Source organism: Chaetodon trifascialis, chromosome 6 (assembly GCF_039877785.1).
Source record: "Chaetodon trifascialis isolate fChaTrf1 chromosome 6, fChaTrf1.hap1, whole genome shotgun sequence".
NCBI classification, from domain to species: Eukaryota; Metazoa; Chordata; class Actinopteri; order Chaetodontiformes; family Chaetodontidae; genus Chaetodon; species Chaetodon trifascialis.
The window spans coordinates 9,223,293-9,240,060 of NC_092061.1; the positions used below are offsets into that span (position 1 = coordinate 9,223,293).

At 45.2% G+C, this 16,768-nt stretch overlaps 1 protein-coding gene across 4 annotated transcripts in view; it reads right to left on the reverse strand.

Annotated features, from left to right (window-relative positions):
- Window positions 1–16,768, reverse strand: part of LOC139332978 (membrane-associated phosphatidylinositol transfer protein 2-like) — a 43,271-nt gene that overhangs the window by 6,443 nt on the left and 20,060 nt on the right. The window contains exons 3-21 of one of the 4 annotated variants that reach the window (XM_070965181.1): window positions 15,207–15,421; window positions 14,309–14,430; window positions 13,284–13,517; window positions 12,795–13,130; window positions 11,002–11,097; window positions 8,493–8,597; window positions 8,346–8,410; window positions 8,068–8,139; window positions 7,188–7,432; window positions 6,765–6,954; window positions 6,303–6,422; window positions 5,878–6,092; window positions 5,589–5,764; window positions 5,066–5,236; window positions 3,901–4,053; window positions 2,686–2,850; window positions 1,481–1,771; window positions 308–456; window positions 77–193 (exon numbers count right to left, since the gene is read on the reverse strand). In XM_070965181.1, the coding sequence (XP_070821282.1) occupies window positions 77–193; window positions 308–456; window positions 1,481–1,771; window positions 2,686–2,850; window positions 3,901–4,053; window positions 5,066–5,236; window positions 5,589–5,764; window positions 5,878–6,092; window positions 6,303–6,422; window positions 6,765–6,954; window positions 7,188–7,432; window positions 8,068–8,139; window positions 8,346–8,410; window positions 8,493–8,597; window positions 11,002–11,097; window positions 12,795–13,130; window positions 13,284–13,517; window positions 14,309–14,430; window positions 15,207–15,421 (3,237 nt within the window). The remainder of the gene's footprint in view (window positions 1–76; window positions 194–307; window positions 457–1,480; window positions 1,772–2,685; window positions 2,851–3,900; window positions 4,054–5,065; window positions 5,237–5,588; window positions 5,765–5,877; window positions 6,093–6,302; window positions 6,423–6,764; window positions 6,955–7,187; window positions 7,433–8,067; window positions 8,140–8,345; window positions 8,411–8,492; window positions 8,598–11,001; window positions 11,098–12,794; window positions 13,131–13,283; window positions 13,518–14,308; window positions 14,431–15,206; window positions 15,422–16,768) is intronic. The other 3 variants (XM_070965182.1, XM_070965183.1, XM_070965184.1) reach the window with 3 other exon arrangements.

Here is a 16,768-nt window from a genome sequence, read left to right on the forward strand (position 1 = left end):
ATTCTAGATTGCATGATTCACTAAAGTCCCCTGACACTGACTTCATTTTAAAGCTCTTCTAGGTCCTGATGCCTACCCTGATCTTCACGTGAGTCCTCTTGCGGAGCCACTTCTCTCGAGGTTTGGAGGGGGTGAATTCAGAGACTTCTTTGCCATCGAGCTCCAGGATGCTCGAGTTTTCATGCCTCATGACCTGCAGGAGACATTTCAATGACTCATCCTCGGCATCGCTGAACGAGGACTAACAGCCCGCTGGTCACATATTAACAAGCCGTAAAGAGTGGCGGGTATTTTGACGTTGACTCACCTGCCTCAGGAGAAAAGACACAACATCAGTGGACTCCCAGTACGACGCGTGGAAGAGGTGCGGTAAAGCCACGGTGGGGAAAGCGGTCAGAGCATCGGGGCAGTACAGGGCAAAGTCCAGCCGCTTTGTGCCCCACCAGCGAGCCGCAACTGCGATGGGAACGGAGTGAATACGGTGCAGATATATGAGTTCAAACTGTAAGAATCAGCCTGATGTATGTGATGCCACGCAAAGGTGCGACACCCCTGACGCTAAAGCAAAGAGACGATTTCGGTCTTAATCATCACCGATTCCAGCAGCTCTTCAGCTAAAAGAAGGAAATAAGGAGTTTAGAATTGTCATTAGGAGAAAAATCAAGTGCTGAAATTCAAGTCCAGAAGAAAGAAAAAGATTGTTAGAGCTGATAAATTATACAACCCCGATTCCAGAAAAGCTGGGACACTGTGTAAAACAAGTAAAACAGAATGTGATAATTAGCATATACTCAACTGAAAACAGCACAAAGACAACAGATCTGAAGTTTGAGCTCATCAGCCTCATTGATTATTATAAATATCTGCTTATTCTGAGTTTGATGCAGCAACATATTTCAAATTGGGAATTGAATTTTCATGTTGGGACAGGAGCAACTGAAGACTGGGAAAGTTGTGGAATGCTCCAAAAACACCTGTTTGGAACATCCCACAGGTAATCAGGCTCATTGGTAACAGGTGACAGTATCATGATTGGGCATGAAAGGGGCATCCTGGAAAGGCTCAGTCGCTCACAAGCGAGGTTCACCACTTTGTGAACACATGATTGGATAACAGATATTACTGTATGGGCTCAGGAAGTTGATTTGTAAATGACTGCATCTGTTTTTATTCACGTGTTACACAGCGTCCCAACTTTTTTAGAATCGGGGTTGTACGAGCAATTGAAGATGGTTACTCATGTTAGTATGGGCATCAAACAAGATTATGGATTTGGAAAGAAGGAGCAAGAACTGGATTTATACATTATCCCTCATCAATGAAAGCGGCTGCTTTGAATCCTTCGACAGCAATTGCATACAAGTAAAGGGAAGGAAAGAGCAGCATGGAGTTTTTGGATTTGGGCACAGGATAGAACAGCGCACAGAGAAGAACTGTAGCCTCACGCTGATTTCAGAAGTCCCCTCCCTTAGAAAAATACCTTGCTCCACTTCAGCCTGGGAGTCCAGTGAGACCAGATCAGATATAGCACAGTCCAGCCCGGCTGACAGGCAGTTCTCGTACTGACCAGTGGGACTTAGACCCTCATTAGTCTCTGCCTCACAGTCCAGCTCTGCCGCTAGATCTGCATCGGGAGATCCTGGGGCCTGGTCAGCCTCGTCTCTCATGTGGGACTTAGGAGGGCTTTTCAGGAAGAACTTGTTTTGTGACGATAGGGCGAGTTGGGACAAAAGGCTGAACTTTTTGGATTGGTTAATTTGGCATGATTTGGCTATGGGGAGAAAACAAAGAGACAGAAATCATAAATGGATTGCATTTTGGTATGTGGCAGTTTATGACAGTTTAAACAGTCTGAAGAGTCACGTTGGGACGCGTCCGGTGTCAGAAGGCTGTGAATGTCAAAGCTGAAAAAAACAATTGTTAGTGCAGTTAAGGCAGAGTGATGCTGCTGATGCTCTGCTGATAATTGGTTCATGTGCATCTCCAGGGTTGCACTGTCAATGCTAAAACAGCAGTGTGCAGCACAATAAAGTGAGGCACAAATAAATGCTCTGGGAACATAAGTGATATAAGGGGGGGGGGACTTTGAAGGACAATCTCACATAAAACACAACAACAGAATACTGGTCGTCTTGGCAAACATTGCACTGGGGAGTGGACAATGCAGGAATGGCTGAGGGGGGAGATCATGCATTGCAACATTAGATAAATGCAGCACTCGTTCATTGCATTTACATTTAGACAGTGGATAAGAGTAAGACAGACAGTGAAGAGTGGCGCTAAACTTGCTGTTCTTCACAACTCTGCTTGCTGATACTGGGGCTTTGAATTTGAACAAGAGATGGAGAAAACACTCTGCGTGACAGCTTGGTTATAATGCAGGTGCTCCATCTGGCTATGCAGAAGTAGAAAAAGGAGCGGGGTGTACATCTGCCTGACTAGACTGCTCCAGCTGGAGTGCAGGGTGTGTGTGTGTGGAGTAAGAGTAACGGGGTTGAGAGGTAGAGAGAGAGAGAGAGAGAGAGAGAGAGAGAGAGAGAGAAGATGAAGGAGGAGAAAGAAACAAGAAAGAAATACGGAGAAAAGTTAGACAGAAAGAAAGAGAAAGAGGGAGAATGACTGGATCAGTGTTTGTGTGAGTGGAAGGAAGAGAGAGAGAGGCTTGTTGGTATTGAGAACACTTACTGTTGGCTATGTTGGTGGCAGTGTAACTGTCTGCCATTCCTGAGACCTGGCTGGCAATGCTGACCTCACTGGCCCTCCGCTGGCCCCGGGAGAGGGGGCCCGTTACGGGGGATGAGGGGTACGAACTGTCCATGAAGACACCACCATGAGACTGAACAACATCCGCTATTGAGCCGAAACAAGGAGATCCCATTAGACAGAGACACAGGTAAGGGGAACTCACAGAGATGGGGGGGTGGGGATGGGGGTGGGGGGACGTGGGTTAGGGTGGCGGGAGAGAAATGTGACAGCAGGCACCATGGTTTCAGAGGACATGTGAAACCAAAAGGCTCCCACATGGCGGCCAAGGTCAGATTTCTGTAACCGACCGAGTGGAAACACGGGTGCATGAGTACATAAAACACTGAGTGAGCGTAAAATCACAAATGTCCACATCTGTTACAGTCACACCCACATGTTAGTATCGCTTCTGATGGTGATTTTTATCCAATAGCGAAGTAATATCACCTTCAAATCCTTCATCTTTGGAGACATAATGAAACAGTGGCGTAGATTTTATAAAATCAGATGACCTCTGACCATTATCACGAGGAGGAACATAGAGAGCCCCACGTACAGCACACGATGCAAACACAACACAAGCAGCACAATCTTCACACCAAAACTCCTTTGAAATTAGCAGAAAAACCTCAGTCGACAACAATAATCAGATATTATGGAGAGGATGCAGGCACAATAAAATCCAGTTAAAGAACCACAGCACAAACACAAATGCTTGTGTCCTCCGTACGTTGAAGGTGACATGAACATGTGATGGCAATGACAAAATGTAACGGCACATGAGATGCTGTCAGATTTCCCAAAGTATTTCCATGGCAGGTTGTAATTATTTTGTTTTATTTCTAACCAGAAATTGTTAAGAGACCAAGAATTCAACCAGGAAATTAGACTGTTTATGGGAAGTCTTTGAGATACAAGAGCAGGTGCTACAAGGTTAGGTACATAAGCAGCATATATCCTGGTCTATCAGTGTATCTTTGGATTGAGCAGAAACATGACTACAGCTCTCGACTCTTACAGCGATGGGAATACTCAGAAAGGACACATGGTTGGTATAAATCTGAGCATCTTGGGCGTGACAGCAATAAGGACGGAACAAACAGACAAAAGAAACGCAGTGAATGGGGGTGAGGACAGGTGGGAAAGGCTACACACACTCCATAGTGGCGGGTGTGGCTTTGAGGGAGCCCTCCTGCCAGTTTAGCACAGGCACAGGGATGCAGGTCTCACTGATGGTCTCCTGACAGCGAAAGGACAGGGGAGGCCCGCTGTCAAGTAGCAGCTGAGCGTTGCTCTGGACTGTCTCCACTACAGAAGGAGGTGAGGTGGGGGGGAGCAGAAGGGGAAGAGGTCAGGGGAGGGTTTGGAGGTAGAGAGCCATGTACGCAGATATGGGGACAGGAGGCCGAGAGAGGAAGAAAGAAAGAAGACAAGGAAGACACAAAAACATATGAAGCAAGAACAACTGAACATGAGACAAGAAAGCAGAGTCAAGCCCTTAGTCAAGCCCACTTCCTTTGAATCTCGACTGCTCGTCAGACACATATCATCACGAAACACTCAGACTGTTAACGCCCTGGAATCTGCGAGTCCTAAAATCCTTCTCACTTTCTCAACTTAAAAATGACACTGAATTTGATTTATACATTATAAAAACTTCAAAAAATAGTTACACAAGCTATGTTTTTTTCACTTTGACACAACAAAACCCGAATTTGAAGTCCTCAAGAAATATCTTCATGTTTGTACATCTCAATAACCCTCATGTCACGCCTTAATGAGCCCTGGCTCCTGGTTCAATGGTGTAAGGAATGCCTTTAAATCCTTTGCTCATCACTTACTTTATTCATTTCTTAGACTTAGATTTCACAGACAGATATTTGTATAGAAAGGGGAGGTTGAGGCTCTAAGGGTTACTCCACTATAATGACCAGTCCAAACAGAAACCACCAGCAGGACTATGACCACATTTAGATGAATTAAACGCTTCACAGGAGACGTTGAAGCACAAACGGTAGAAAAATGTTTCATTTTTCTCTGAGACAACGTTTACTCGGTACGTAAAGGAACTCATGGTGTGGTGCTCTGATGTATTTAAGGCACGTGTCGTCTATGGCATGCATCCTTTGGAAGCCGGACAGCGGGTTACGATCAGTGTCTGTAGTGTCAGCGGTTTATTACAGGGAATTTTACATTTGTGCCTGTGCACGTGAAGCCAAGTCTGAACTACATTCATTACTCTAAACTGTAATTCATGAGGGGATATTCACTGAATTGATATAAATGAGGCCTTTATACATCATCTGTGTAGTGCGCTCACCCAGTAGGGCAGAGTTTCCATCTCCCAGGGGAAAGCGCTGGTAACGGGGCACGTTGAAGGGAGGCAGGAGGTGAAATTTCCTCTCCAGCAGAGGCTCCAGGCGAGAGGCTGAGGGGTCGGCTGGGTGGAACAGGTTATAGACCTGCTGGCAGGCAGGCCGCAGCTGGGCCACTAGGGGGAGAAATTGAACCAAAGACGTGAGAGAGGAGAAGAGAAGAAAGATCTATGGATCCCTTCCACTTTTTTTTAGATGTCTTATCTTTAAAAACATGTGAGGTTTATAATCTTTTAAGTCTTGGTACTGAGAATCAGACACACAAGTCATATTTTTATGATGAAAAAGAGCTTTGTAGGTATCCCCTCTTTACTAATTAGAGCGTCTCCACCTAAAGTAAACTTTATACCCTTTTGCAGACAGGAAAATTAATTTCTTTACTCTTGCATTACGCGATTTATGCCACATACACAATGTTTGCTATCATTGATTACATTATAACAAGCACTGCAGTCCAAATTGGCTTACCATCCAGCATAGGAATGACAGTCTTTCTCAGGGCGAGTACCAGGCCCAGTGGGGAGCCAAACAGGAAAAAGTCGGACACCTCAAAGTCAAACTTCCCCAGGGATCCTCCATCCAGCATAGTGCTGCTGCTCGACCTGCGCGAGGCTGCGTCATTCCGCAAGACACTGGAGTGAAGGCTGGAAGGACAGCACAAAGTCATTTCCTCATGTAGAACTAAAAATACACAAAGAAAGGACTGGCTTAATTTATCTCCCAGGTAAGGATTTCTGTCATCCCACACTCAGCACACCTGGACAGGAAGGCCTGGTGTTGCTTTATTGTGTCCAGCTCGTAGGTGGAGGAGTCACTTCTCTTGCGTGGCAGCTGTCTCTTGGTGTCGTCACCCGCACCGGCGCGAGGGATGTCGATGTTGCTGCGGCTGAGGTGGCGGCTGCCCTCCAGGGTCGGAGAGGCCGACCCGTGCCCGCTGTTGACTATGATGCCAGGAGAGAGGAGGTCCTGGTCCTGGGGGGTTGATTTGAGGACATTTGTGGAATAGTTGGTGGCCATATTTGCAGAAGGAACATGGAGGCTTATCGAATTTCTAACATAATCATATGTTTAATGAATGAACAATGTCAGTGTTGGAGGTAAAAGAAATAGTAAACCATTTAAAGGTTATTTTATGATGAGTTAAAACATATTTTTCACATATATATTACTTTTGTCCCTTACCTGTACACTGACGACACTGCCCCTGCGGCTGCTGTTCTGGCTTTCATTAACTGTCTGATTGCTACTGCACAGTGCATCAAATCCCAGGATTCCTCCCACACAGTCTCCAATGAGGCATACCTGGAGAGGGTCGGACGTAATCATTAGCGTCTTTCTGACGCACATGCCTCAGGGTTCAGGTTTGCTTAAAACATCTCTACAACTTGTGCAACACAGTACCACAAACGAAGTGGAAATAATAAAGCTGTTTTCCAAGAAGTAAAAATAATGTAGAAATAAGAAAGAAATCAGAATCATGTTGGCATGTGCTGATATATGGTGCATACCATGATGTGAAGAATCAATCAAGGTTAGGAATAGCTGTGATACTGTGATTATTTACATGTATTTTTGTGAATAACTCAGAACTGTTGGTATCTGACAATTCAACAGTAGTGATAGCTTCACAGGACAGGAACTGACCTGGCCGGAGAAGGCTGCCCCGTCCAGAGACTTTATGAAGTCTGCGTACACCTGGTTGGCTCTGACAATGACAGTGGCCATGGCCTCCTGGTACTGTGGAGCAGAGGTGGCCAGAAGGGGGAGGGCTGCCAGGGGAATGTGGTCCTGGCTGCTCGACAGACAACCCTCATCGTAGCTGTATGGGCTCAGGCTGTGCAAAAGAAGCACATGAACAAAATTAAATTATGAACATATTTTAAACATCAGGACAGTCCACAGAGGAGTGAGAAATAAACACAAGAAGAGGGGGCGACGGTCACGAGCTGCACCTGGACTTTTTCCATCAAAAGCAAACAGCAATCACAGTCAACAAACAGAAACCTTCAATCATTACCCACAATGCTTGCAGCGTGCAGAAAAGTGTGTGCATGTGTGTCCTCTTACTTGGACACCAGGGAGAAGGCCTCGGCACAGATGGCAGGGCAGGGCACCAAGCGAATGGCGATGCGCCCCAGCGCAGCAGGGTAATGAACACGCATGACTGTGTCAAAAGCCGCACTAATCGTGTTGACGTCGGCCTGCTTGCTGTTCTGGTCCCCTCCGCCTGTGTCCAGGATGTTCCCTCCGTGCAGAACCAAAATCAGCACATGGATCTTGGAGGGCTGCAGACACTGCTGGGATGAGCTCTCCTGAAAACAGCAAATTAGAAAAAGGGCGATGGATGGGGACGATGAGGAGCAGCTCTTGGAGTGTGTTTAATAAAACTGAATTTTACTTATGATTACATCAGTTTTATCAACATGACAACCAACATGCTTACTGAGTGGGGAAAAACAAATAATGCCTTAGCTACTATGCATCAAATTAAAGTCATATTTGTGTCCGTCTCCTCAAACATGGACCACACAACAAAATGTTTGCACAAACTTCTTTTCACAACCAGAGACGGGTGGAGAACCATGAGGGGAAACAGAACAACGCCAACCTACACTCCACCTGAACATCTGTTCAACCAACAGCAAAACATTGACAATGCTTCCTGAGGACGAGTCACATTAAAAAAAACAACATCATGTGCAGTTTAGTATTTGAGTCCGATACACAACATTTTCAAAAAAGCACTACATGTCCACTCAACACCACAGCTGCAAGTACACAGGAGTTGAACAGAGGGTGGTGAGGTTGAGGTGTACACATGGATTTGGGTTTGGGCAACAGCGGGAAGAAAGGGCAGGGGCAGTCAGTACTGGGTTTGTTCAGGGGGGTGGGGGTCTCTGTAGAGCTACTGTAGCCCACATTGCACTAGGGCCAAATGTTTACTTACTGACTGGTGCCTTGTTACCGTGATGGTGGGAATGGGAGAGCTATCGGCTTGGCTGCTAACAGAGCCACGCATCTGAACACAAGAGGACAGAGAGGCTCAGGGACAAGCACCCCCCCCCTCTTATCTTCCAAACTGCAAAACCCCTCAGGACCCAAAACAGAAGCTTTTTGGGTCCTGAGGGGCATCTTCCATAGATTCATTCCAGACATGTTCTGCATCAGAGAAGGCTGGTTCGGGCTGTGTTTCGTCGTTACACGCTCACTGTCAGACACACGTACCTCATCTAGCCTTTCCTCACTGGCTGCTCTTTCGTAATCCACGGTCATTTCCTTGAACAGCTCCCCTGCAAACACACACACATTCTTAACATCAAGCAATGAGGCGTGGGAGTGTGCAAGATGAAGTGCTCACGGTCTTCATCGTACCGGGAGTTTCCTCTGCGTCTACGGCTTCAATCTTGTCCATGAGGTCGTTGGAGTTCCACTTGGCGATTTCCTTTGGGAGGACGTCCTCGTTGTCCGAGAGATCCTCTGCAGGGGCGACATAAGATAAAGCATGTTCAACTATAGCACGTGCCATTCAGGGTTCACAAATTTGCCATTACATCAACAGTATGATCAAAATAGGTCTGCTGATTCAGTCATATAATAAAACAGCTGACCCAGTATAAAGGAACAAGTTATTGTCAAATAACTCACAAAATATAATTTCTAACTTCATGATGTAAAGCATCGCTCACTTGGTGGCCATCAGATGCATGTTACGCAGAGTGTTTTCATGTCTGAAGTAGAACCTTCGTGTTCATCTATGGCTGATAAATACATATTTTGCAATCTCAAATGACACGTGTGGTTTTACTAGCATAATGATTTTCAAAAAACAAAAAAAAAAGTATTTATGGTTTATTCTTCAACCATTACCTGAGAGGTTTAAACCAATATGTACCTTTAGAATTTCTAGAAACATATTGATGGACTGTTACCCATCCACTGGCATTAATCTGCTACTTAAAAAGGACGGTTCAAGAGCTAAAAGAGAAAATCCCGCTTTATCCCATAATTCTCCACTGGGACATTTTTGATACACTGCCAGCATCTTTCTTTCTGAGAAACAGGCAGCCACCTCCTGCTCACGTCTGACTGTTAGCAAACTGAAAATCTCATCGAAGACTCAAAGTAAGAAACGTCACGATTCAGTACTTCTACAGTAGTTACATTACAAATAAATAACATGACTTTTGTGATGGCATGGTAATCATTTTATTTCACCATGACTCGCTCTGCAAGCAAATATGAGGTCGCAGCCAGTTCCTCAGAAACACAAGCACCAGTGTAAGACCCTTCCTAACACCCAAAGAAATGCTTCTCTCATTCATAGTATGAGTATCTAATAGCTGATGTATCCTGCACACAGTTTACCATCAAGTGATTTTTTCCTTTATTGTTTTTTAGGTTACTTTCCCAGGTGCTTCAATTTCTTTCTTAGAAACACATATAACAACTCAGGCTTAAACTGCGTAAAAAATAAGGTGTGCAGGTAAAGAGGTATCTTTATTTCATCCATAGATTTTACAAAACTCAAGTCAGTGTATAATATTTTATTGCAGCTTCATTTGCAAGTTGTGTTATAGCTAAATTCTAGAAATCTGTAACTGTAGCAAATGCATTAGTTTTATTATCAGTTTTGAAGAATAAGTTCTGCACTATTTGCATTTAAATTTTAGTGTGTCTTGTCATTCATAGATTAAAGCCCCTTATTAATAAGCCATGTTAAACCACACAGTGAATGTAGTATCTATGATGAGTTCTCCTCCCAAAACTTTCCCCCAGTTAAAAATAAACTTGGACATGAATCTGAAGTGTTTGTATTACATGATGACTGCAAGAGGACCACGACTACAAACTTTAGAGATAGAAATCTAAGAGGCAATGTGAGCCAAGTCAGTCTGTTTCCAAATTTAATTTGTGTACCACCATCATATGAGTCATCCAGGCACCAAAGCACACGCTTCTGTTCATATGAACTGTATCTCAAGCACATTTTGATACACCAATCTTGTTTATTTAGCAAAGTCAAATGTTCGTCTCTGCAGTGCAAAAACATCTGTAAATCATAAATATACTGACACGGGCACAACTGTAATCGCTGCATTAACTGTCATTGAGACAGAAGGTAATTTATGTCAGCGTAGTCAGAAGTCTAATCAGCTCATTTAATAAAACGTAATGTGCTTTCACTTCAGGCACCCAACATGCAATAATTAATCCACACCAACATGAATACTGCAGCACATAATAAATTATCGAGTGTCGACACAGTTCAGTCTAATGATTTTCAGTTACTCAAAAAGACGTGAGCAAGGTTTTTTCAACTTGAAACAGGTGGAGAGACCAATGAGAGCAGCTAAATCGGGACCAATATAATAAATGACAGCAGCATTTTATTCTTGTTTGATCACCAGGACAAAACGTTATGAAACAAACAAAAGGGGGGTTCATTTATTGATTTATTGCTTGGGCGTATCATGAATGATAAAGAATTATGTGTGTGTGTGTGTGTGTGTGTGTGTGTGTGTGTGTGTGTGTGTGTGTGTGTGTGTGTGTGTGTAAATGATTATGCAGGAACTGGAGTGTGTCGGTGAGAGGGGGTGAGACAATAGTGACTTCTGAAATGGACGTCAGGGTGAGACCGCGTCCTCAGCCAAACTCCTCCAGCAGAGAGAGCATGGGTGTCGCACCACACCCACCTATTTCAACTGCAGCCCCAAAGCATGCTGGGTATCTGGGAAGCTTAAGAACTGATCTGTGGTTAAAGAGATGCATGTAGAGTCAGGGGAGAAGCGAGCAGGCAGGTTCTGGGAAAACTGAACACAATAAAAGCATTTATTGATCTAACTGTCGACTCCAACCAAAAAAAAATCTAAACTGTGGTTACCATGAGCGTCGAAGAACTCCTCGTCCGAGCTGTCGTCTGAGTCTCGCGCTATGCTCTGCATCCTCCACTCTGAGATGCTGTGACGTGATGGGCTGACTGAAAGACCGCACAGGAACAAAAAATTCATTGTTATTTTGGGACATGTGTTTCAGCCTCTCTCTTTCCCCTCTTTAACACACACGCACACACTCTATGACAAAGAAATATTGCACAATCTCCCCCAGCCCACACGCACACACACAGTGTTATATAAACATGGAACAGTCTCTGTGGTGCATTACTTCATCACAGATGGAGTGCTTGGTGGTCAGGGGGGTGTGTGAAAAGTGAGGCCCAATGCAACACAGGCAAGCTACATGCACACAGACCACCAAATGTCAGCTGCGGAAAATGGCCATACTAAAAGCAGGGCTTGTCTATCACGTGCCTTCAGTCTATGCCTAATATATCATTAGTGCGGAGGAAGAGAGGGGCCGTCGCTCTAAGGGGCAGGCTGGTGAGAGGGGTGCACAGCTGTAGCTGTCAGCGTACAGAAGGAAACAGCAGTGGTGGAGGGGAGGGTCACTGTGAAGAGCGTCAGCCTCTGTCTGGTCTGTGATGTCAGCACTGCTGCTAAAAATAGCCCAGGAGAGAACCACAGGGGGCAGTTACAGGGGTGAAACAAGGCACGCTGGATGAAAGTCAGGGTCCAGGTGGCAGCTACAGTGAGCGCTGCCTTGAGGCAGGGGTGACACTGGAGATGGGTGTGTTCGGACATGTGTTTAATGATGTCAAAGCTGCTGCTAAGAATAACTCAGGTGAGATCCTTCAAGTTGTGGGGGAGAGGAGAGGTAAGTGTGATTGCAGAGCAACGGTGGAGGCGTGAGTAAAAATAGTCGAGTAAATACACTCTAATTAACAACAGGCGCCGGACAGAAGAGCAAAGTGTGGTACAAAAGCGGAGTCCGCATACTAAAAAGCTGCTCCCGAGGTGTTTGGCTTTATTAACACCGATCCAACAACTTCAGCTCAGAGCTCTTTTGTAGACTGATTCATTCAGCTGGAGCAACTTTCAGTGTGTAGTTTTTAATACAGTCATTACAGTGCTTGCTGTGGGGCTGCAGGGTCTTGTGACACGGGGACACAGATGGACTGCAGAATTAATTCTAACACAGAAGTGGTTTCTATGGATGTTTTGATACTTTTTTTCCCCACCTTTACTATTTTGTCATGACAGGAATCTATTGCAACCCACGTTAAGTCAACCTCGGCTGCAGTTCATTGCGCAAAAGCAAGCTGATAACTTTGACCAGCCAACTTTCAAGTTTACACAAGGTTGAAAGGGTGAAACTCTAAAGATTCATTGTGGAAGGATTATCACTTTATACTCATGAATGATACAAAAAACTATGAAGATGAGAAAATGAAGAGGAAGAAAGTGTGACTTTGCACAAGCTTGGCCTCGTTGAATTCTTCGCACACTGGCTTCCAGTGTGGACACGTCTCAAATATCACAACTGGCTGTGTTTACTCACGGAACAGTTTGACTTTGTTGATTGTGCACCTCAACCTTTAAGGCGGAAAGGAGTGAGGTGGCAGACTGAACAAACAAAGGCTTTAAGCATGATGAGGTGTAAATATAGACGTGATAATGTGTGAAGGAAGGAGAATGGCTCAGGACAGTGCAGAGCTGCTGTAAAACAGGCTGAAAAACTGTATAGGGGAGAGTCATGAAAATACATGAGCGTCAGTCTCACACACTGTCAGACACAGAGGTGACAGAGATGAATAGGTGAAGGTGGCATGCTCCTCACCTCCTCTCTTGGATGAGCGAGAGGATCGGGATGAAGTGGACCACTGCTTGGTGAGTACACCTCGCGGCTGGAGAGTCTCTCCTCCTTGGCTGACGACTACCTCCTCAGCTTCGATGGAGCTGATCGCCTCTTTAGCCTCCTGGTCTTTGTCCGGAGACGAAGCACCTCCGTTGGCCTCTGTGGCCTCCTCTGCCTGGCTGAACTGGGCCATCTTTGTGGCCAGGGCCAACTGGGTTTCAAGTTCCAGCTGCCGGATGTCCTCCATGGTCAGACCGTACCACTCATCCTGCCAGCACCAGGCCTGCCGGTGGGCACGCACCATCACCTTTCTCAGTCCTTGGGAAGAGACGATGGAAAATGTTACACTTATCTCTAAAAATCATCAGGTTCCTAAATTTTCCATCCCTTTAATGCTGCTAGTAAGCAAAACTGACAAACTACGACATGACATGACATGACAGACTGCAGCACCTGTGAGTCCACACTCACCAACATCATGGATGAAGCGTTCGATCTTAGACTGCATGCCCCAGTATCGAAACTCCACCTTGCAGAGTTTGTAGGCACACATGATGGGGGTCTTTCCTGGGTTATTGTTGTACTCTTCTATCCAGTCGTCCTGCAAAGGACCCCTCTGGGTCTTGATTGACTTGTAGAGCCGTGTGTCCTCCTCTGCTTTGTACTCATGAGGGGGGATGGGATCTGTCACTATGTCGATTGGGTCTGCCAGATCAAGAGAGTAATGACTTGGAGCCGGGTGTTTTCAATGGACTGCATGAATGATGTTCCATTCTCTGTGTCTTAATGTGGGTGAGGTGGTAGAACTTGAATGGCGTGAAACTGACAATAAGTCATTGATTCAAATTATTGCGAAGTAACTGGGTCACCGCATGCCCTCAAACCATTCATTTCTGAGAAGCTTCATATTCAATAGACACGCTACCGAACAGAAAAGAAAACATATGCAGTACCACTAAAATGCCACTAGTGGGCCTCACCCACTCCTTATGTTTGAGACACAAGAGGACAGACATGAAGACACCATCAGGCTAAACCTACTAATTCTAACATGTCATCTTAATAACTATTGGAAGAAAGGGTCACTACTTGCTGTATTCTCTCATATAACTACGTTTATCAGATAATTTGTAATCTCAAATTATGAGCATGTATGATATGTAGAGCTGCAACGATTCAACGATTAATCAATTAATTGCCAACTATTTTGCTAATGGACTAATTGGTTTGAGTAATTTTTCGGGGAAAAAAAAAGTAAAAATTCCCCGATTCCAGCTTTGTGAATGTGATATTTCTGGTTTCTTTACTCCTCTATGACAGTAAATTAATTGAGAAAATCATCATCAGATTAATCGACAATGAAAATAATTGATAGTTGCAGCCCTAATGCTATGTTGTAGACTTCGAAAGTTCAAGTGGCCTGATGCACATCGATTAACATCTTAATTGAGATTATGTTGTCCTGATGATTCAGGATTTATAATAAACTGTCTCACCAATAGTCCTCTGCCTCTTCTCTGCTGCAGACATGTTGAAGACATCTGCTTGGTTGCCTGTGTCGGGTTTGTAGTAGGTCTCAATGTCAATGGAGAACTTCTCAACAAAGGGACATGTGTATCTGAAGGATAAGAGGCAACAAAATGAAGTAAAAAAAGACTGTCCGACAAAGCAAGAGTCTATTACGGGTTGACATCTGCCTTCATTAAGAGACTTGCTTTTGAACTGAATGGCTCAAGATCAGAATTATTTTATTAAGAGTGACAACACCCTCTCGCTGCCGAGGACAGAAGACGTGTGAGCCATGCCCATCTGTTGCATCTGAGGCGTCTGCAGGAAAGCTGTCACTGGTTGAATAGATGTGTCAACAGGCACTTGCAGTCTATCAATATCCTGACAGTATAGTCAAGGGCACATCTCTTTTCAGCACCTCCACGTCTCTGTTTGTCAGGCACCACACAGACAAACACAATGACACCCTGAGAATGAGTGGCCATCAACATCTAACAGCCTGGGAGCGACTGCTGGCCGCACGCCGATCTGATGGTCTGCTCTCTAATATTCTGACAACTTGCTCTCAGGTCTTTATTTTCTCTGGGCTTTACTGAGGGACAGCAGCTAGAGCAGGACTTCAAACTGGGCATCATCACACTCACCACTCATGGCATTTTATATGTACAACACAAGCAGACTTTGCACTGCTACCTACCTTCAAAACGGGCGGAGGTTAAATCGAAATGTAAAAATGCAAAATTTAAGTGTGTACACCAGCTGCTGCAGCTAGGCACCCGTGCACAGAGCATCTCTATTATTAAAATAAAGTTATTGTTCTGTGCAGCTTTGGCAGAGTTTCATGCACTCTCACTCATGCTCTGAGGGGGCAGCAGCAAGCCTCACCTGGTGCGGGTGTAAGGGTAGGCGTTCCAAGACTCCTCTTCAACTCTGAGTGCTGCTTTGGGCAGGATGGAGCGGAACCAGCTGGGAATGTGCATGCCAATGTGGTAGACTTTGTGGGTGTACTGGCCCGCCCCACCTGGTCCATCTGTGTAGGGCTTATTCTCAAGGATCTCCACCCCGCTACCTTCACCACAGCTCTCTTCTCGGCTCTTTTTCTGAAAGAGGAACAGTGACATGAAGTTGAGGGTTTTCATGTTTGCATATAACTAGTGTGGTTAAACAGGAACTGAAAAAAAAAGAATGGACATGGTGCATTTTGTAGATATGCATCTGCAGAGTTGGACTCAGTCAGGCCTTACAGTCAGTAGAAACAACAAAATGAAGAGTTTCCCGGAAGCTTTGTCACCTGTGAATTGCAAATCAGGAAGCCCAAAACCAGCTCATGGAGCCACACCTTTCCCATATTTACATTCCAGGTGCACAGGAAGGCAGGCTGGGTGGAGCCGGGAGATGCAGTTGAGCAGACTTACAGCTAGGTGACTCAAAGCTTCAAAGACAGGAATGTGTGTCATGGCAAGAGGAAGATTTGTCATTGTTATGAAATCAGTAAAAGAGGAAACCTAAACAGCAGAGCATAGTCCAAGTGCTGACGATATTACAAACACACGGGGCAAAGAGCGAGGACCACAAATGTCAGAACTAACTGACGCATCAACTTTTCTATTTCCCTTAAAAGCCATTGCCCACTCTTTCCACATACAGCTTCAAAGTGTGTTGAACGCAGTATTTAGCGTAGCGCTGGGATAATGGAGAGACAGCTTTCTCCAGTCAGTCCAGTGGGGAGAGGCGATGCAGACGAGGCAGTGAATCAGTGGACTAGGGAGGAGGAAGCCATGAGGCGTCCAGCGCTCCGGACCTCATTACCTCTGACAGGTCATTCATTAGCCACCTGCTCTGCTCTCAACAGCCACAGACACAGCTCCAAAGACACAGCACAGACGCCACAGCGCCGTCAAGCCGGCGCTACGCGCTGCCAGGACCCAAGACAGTTGATGGAAATGTCACGTTTACAGTGTACAGGACACACACAAAAACTACAGAGCAAGGATGAACAATTCTGAGCTGAGTTGAGTAAAAGTTAACCTCAAAACACAATAAAACACATCTTTCCACTTACACAGAGCACTATGAGTTGGCTTTTCAGGTGGACAGAAAAAGGTCAGCGTATTATTTTGAGCACTACTAAAATATTTGGAACGACACATTGTTGGACCATCCTTTAATTAGGCTGCTGACAGGTGACGGCAGCCTGCCAAACGCAGTATCGCTCCTCCCCCCGGGAGCAAAAGATGATTATTTCCAGTTCACCAGGAAAAAGGTCACAAAATGCTGGTCGGGGCTCGGCCGTTCCTTTAGGGGGAAAGGGGAAATGAGCGAGTAGATAAGATGTTTAAACTCAACACTGAGGGTTAGACTCTTGATGAATACAGCAGTGTGCTTTGCTCATTTGAGTGTAGACGTAAACTGCACCTGTGGGGGCACAGATATGAAAAAAATTGCTT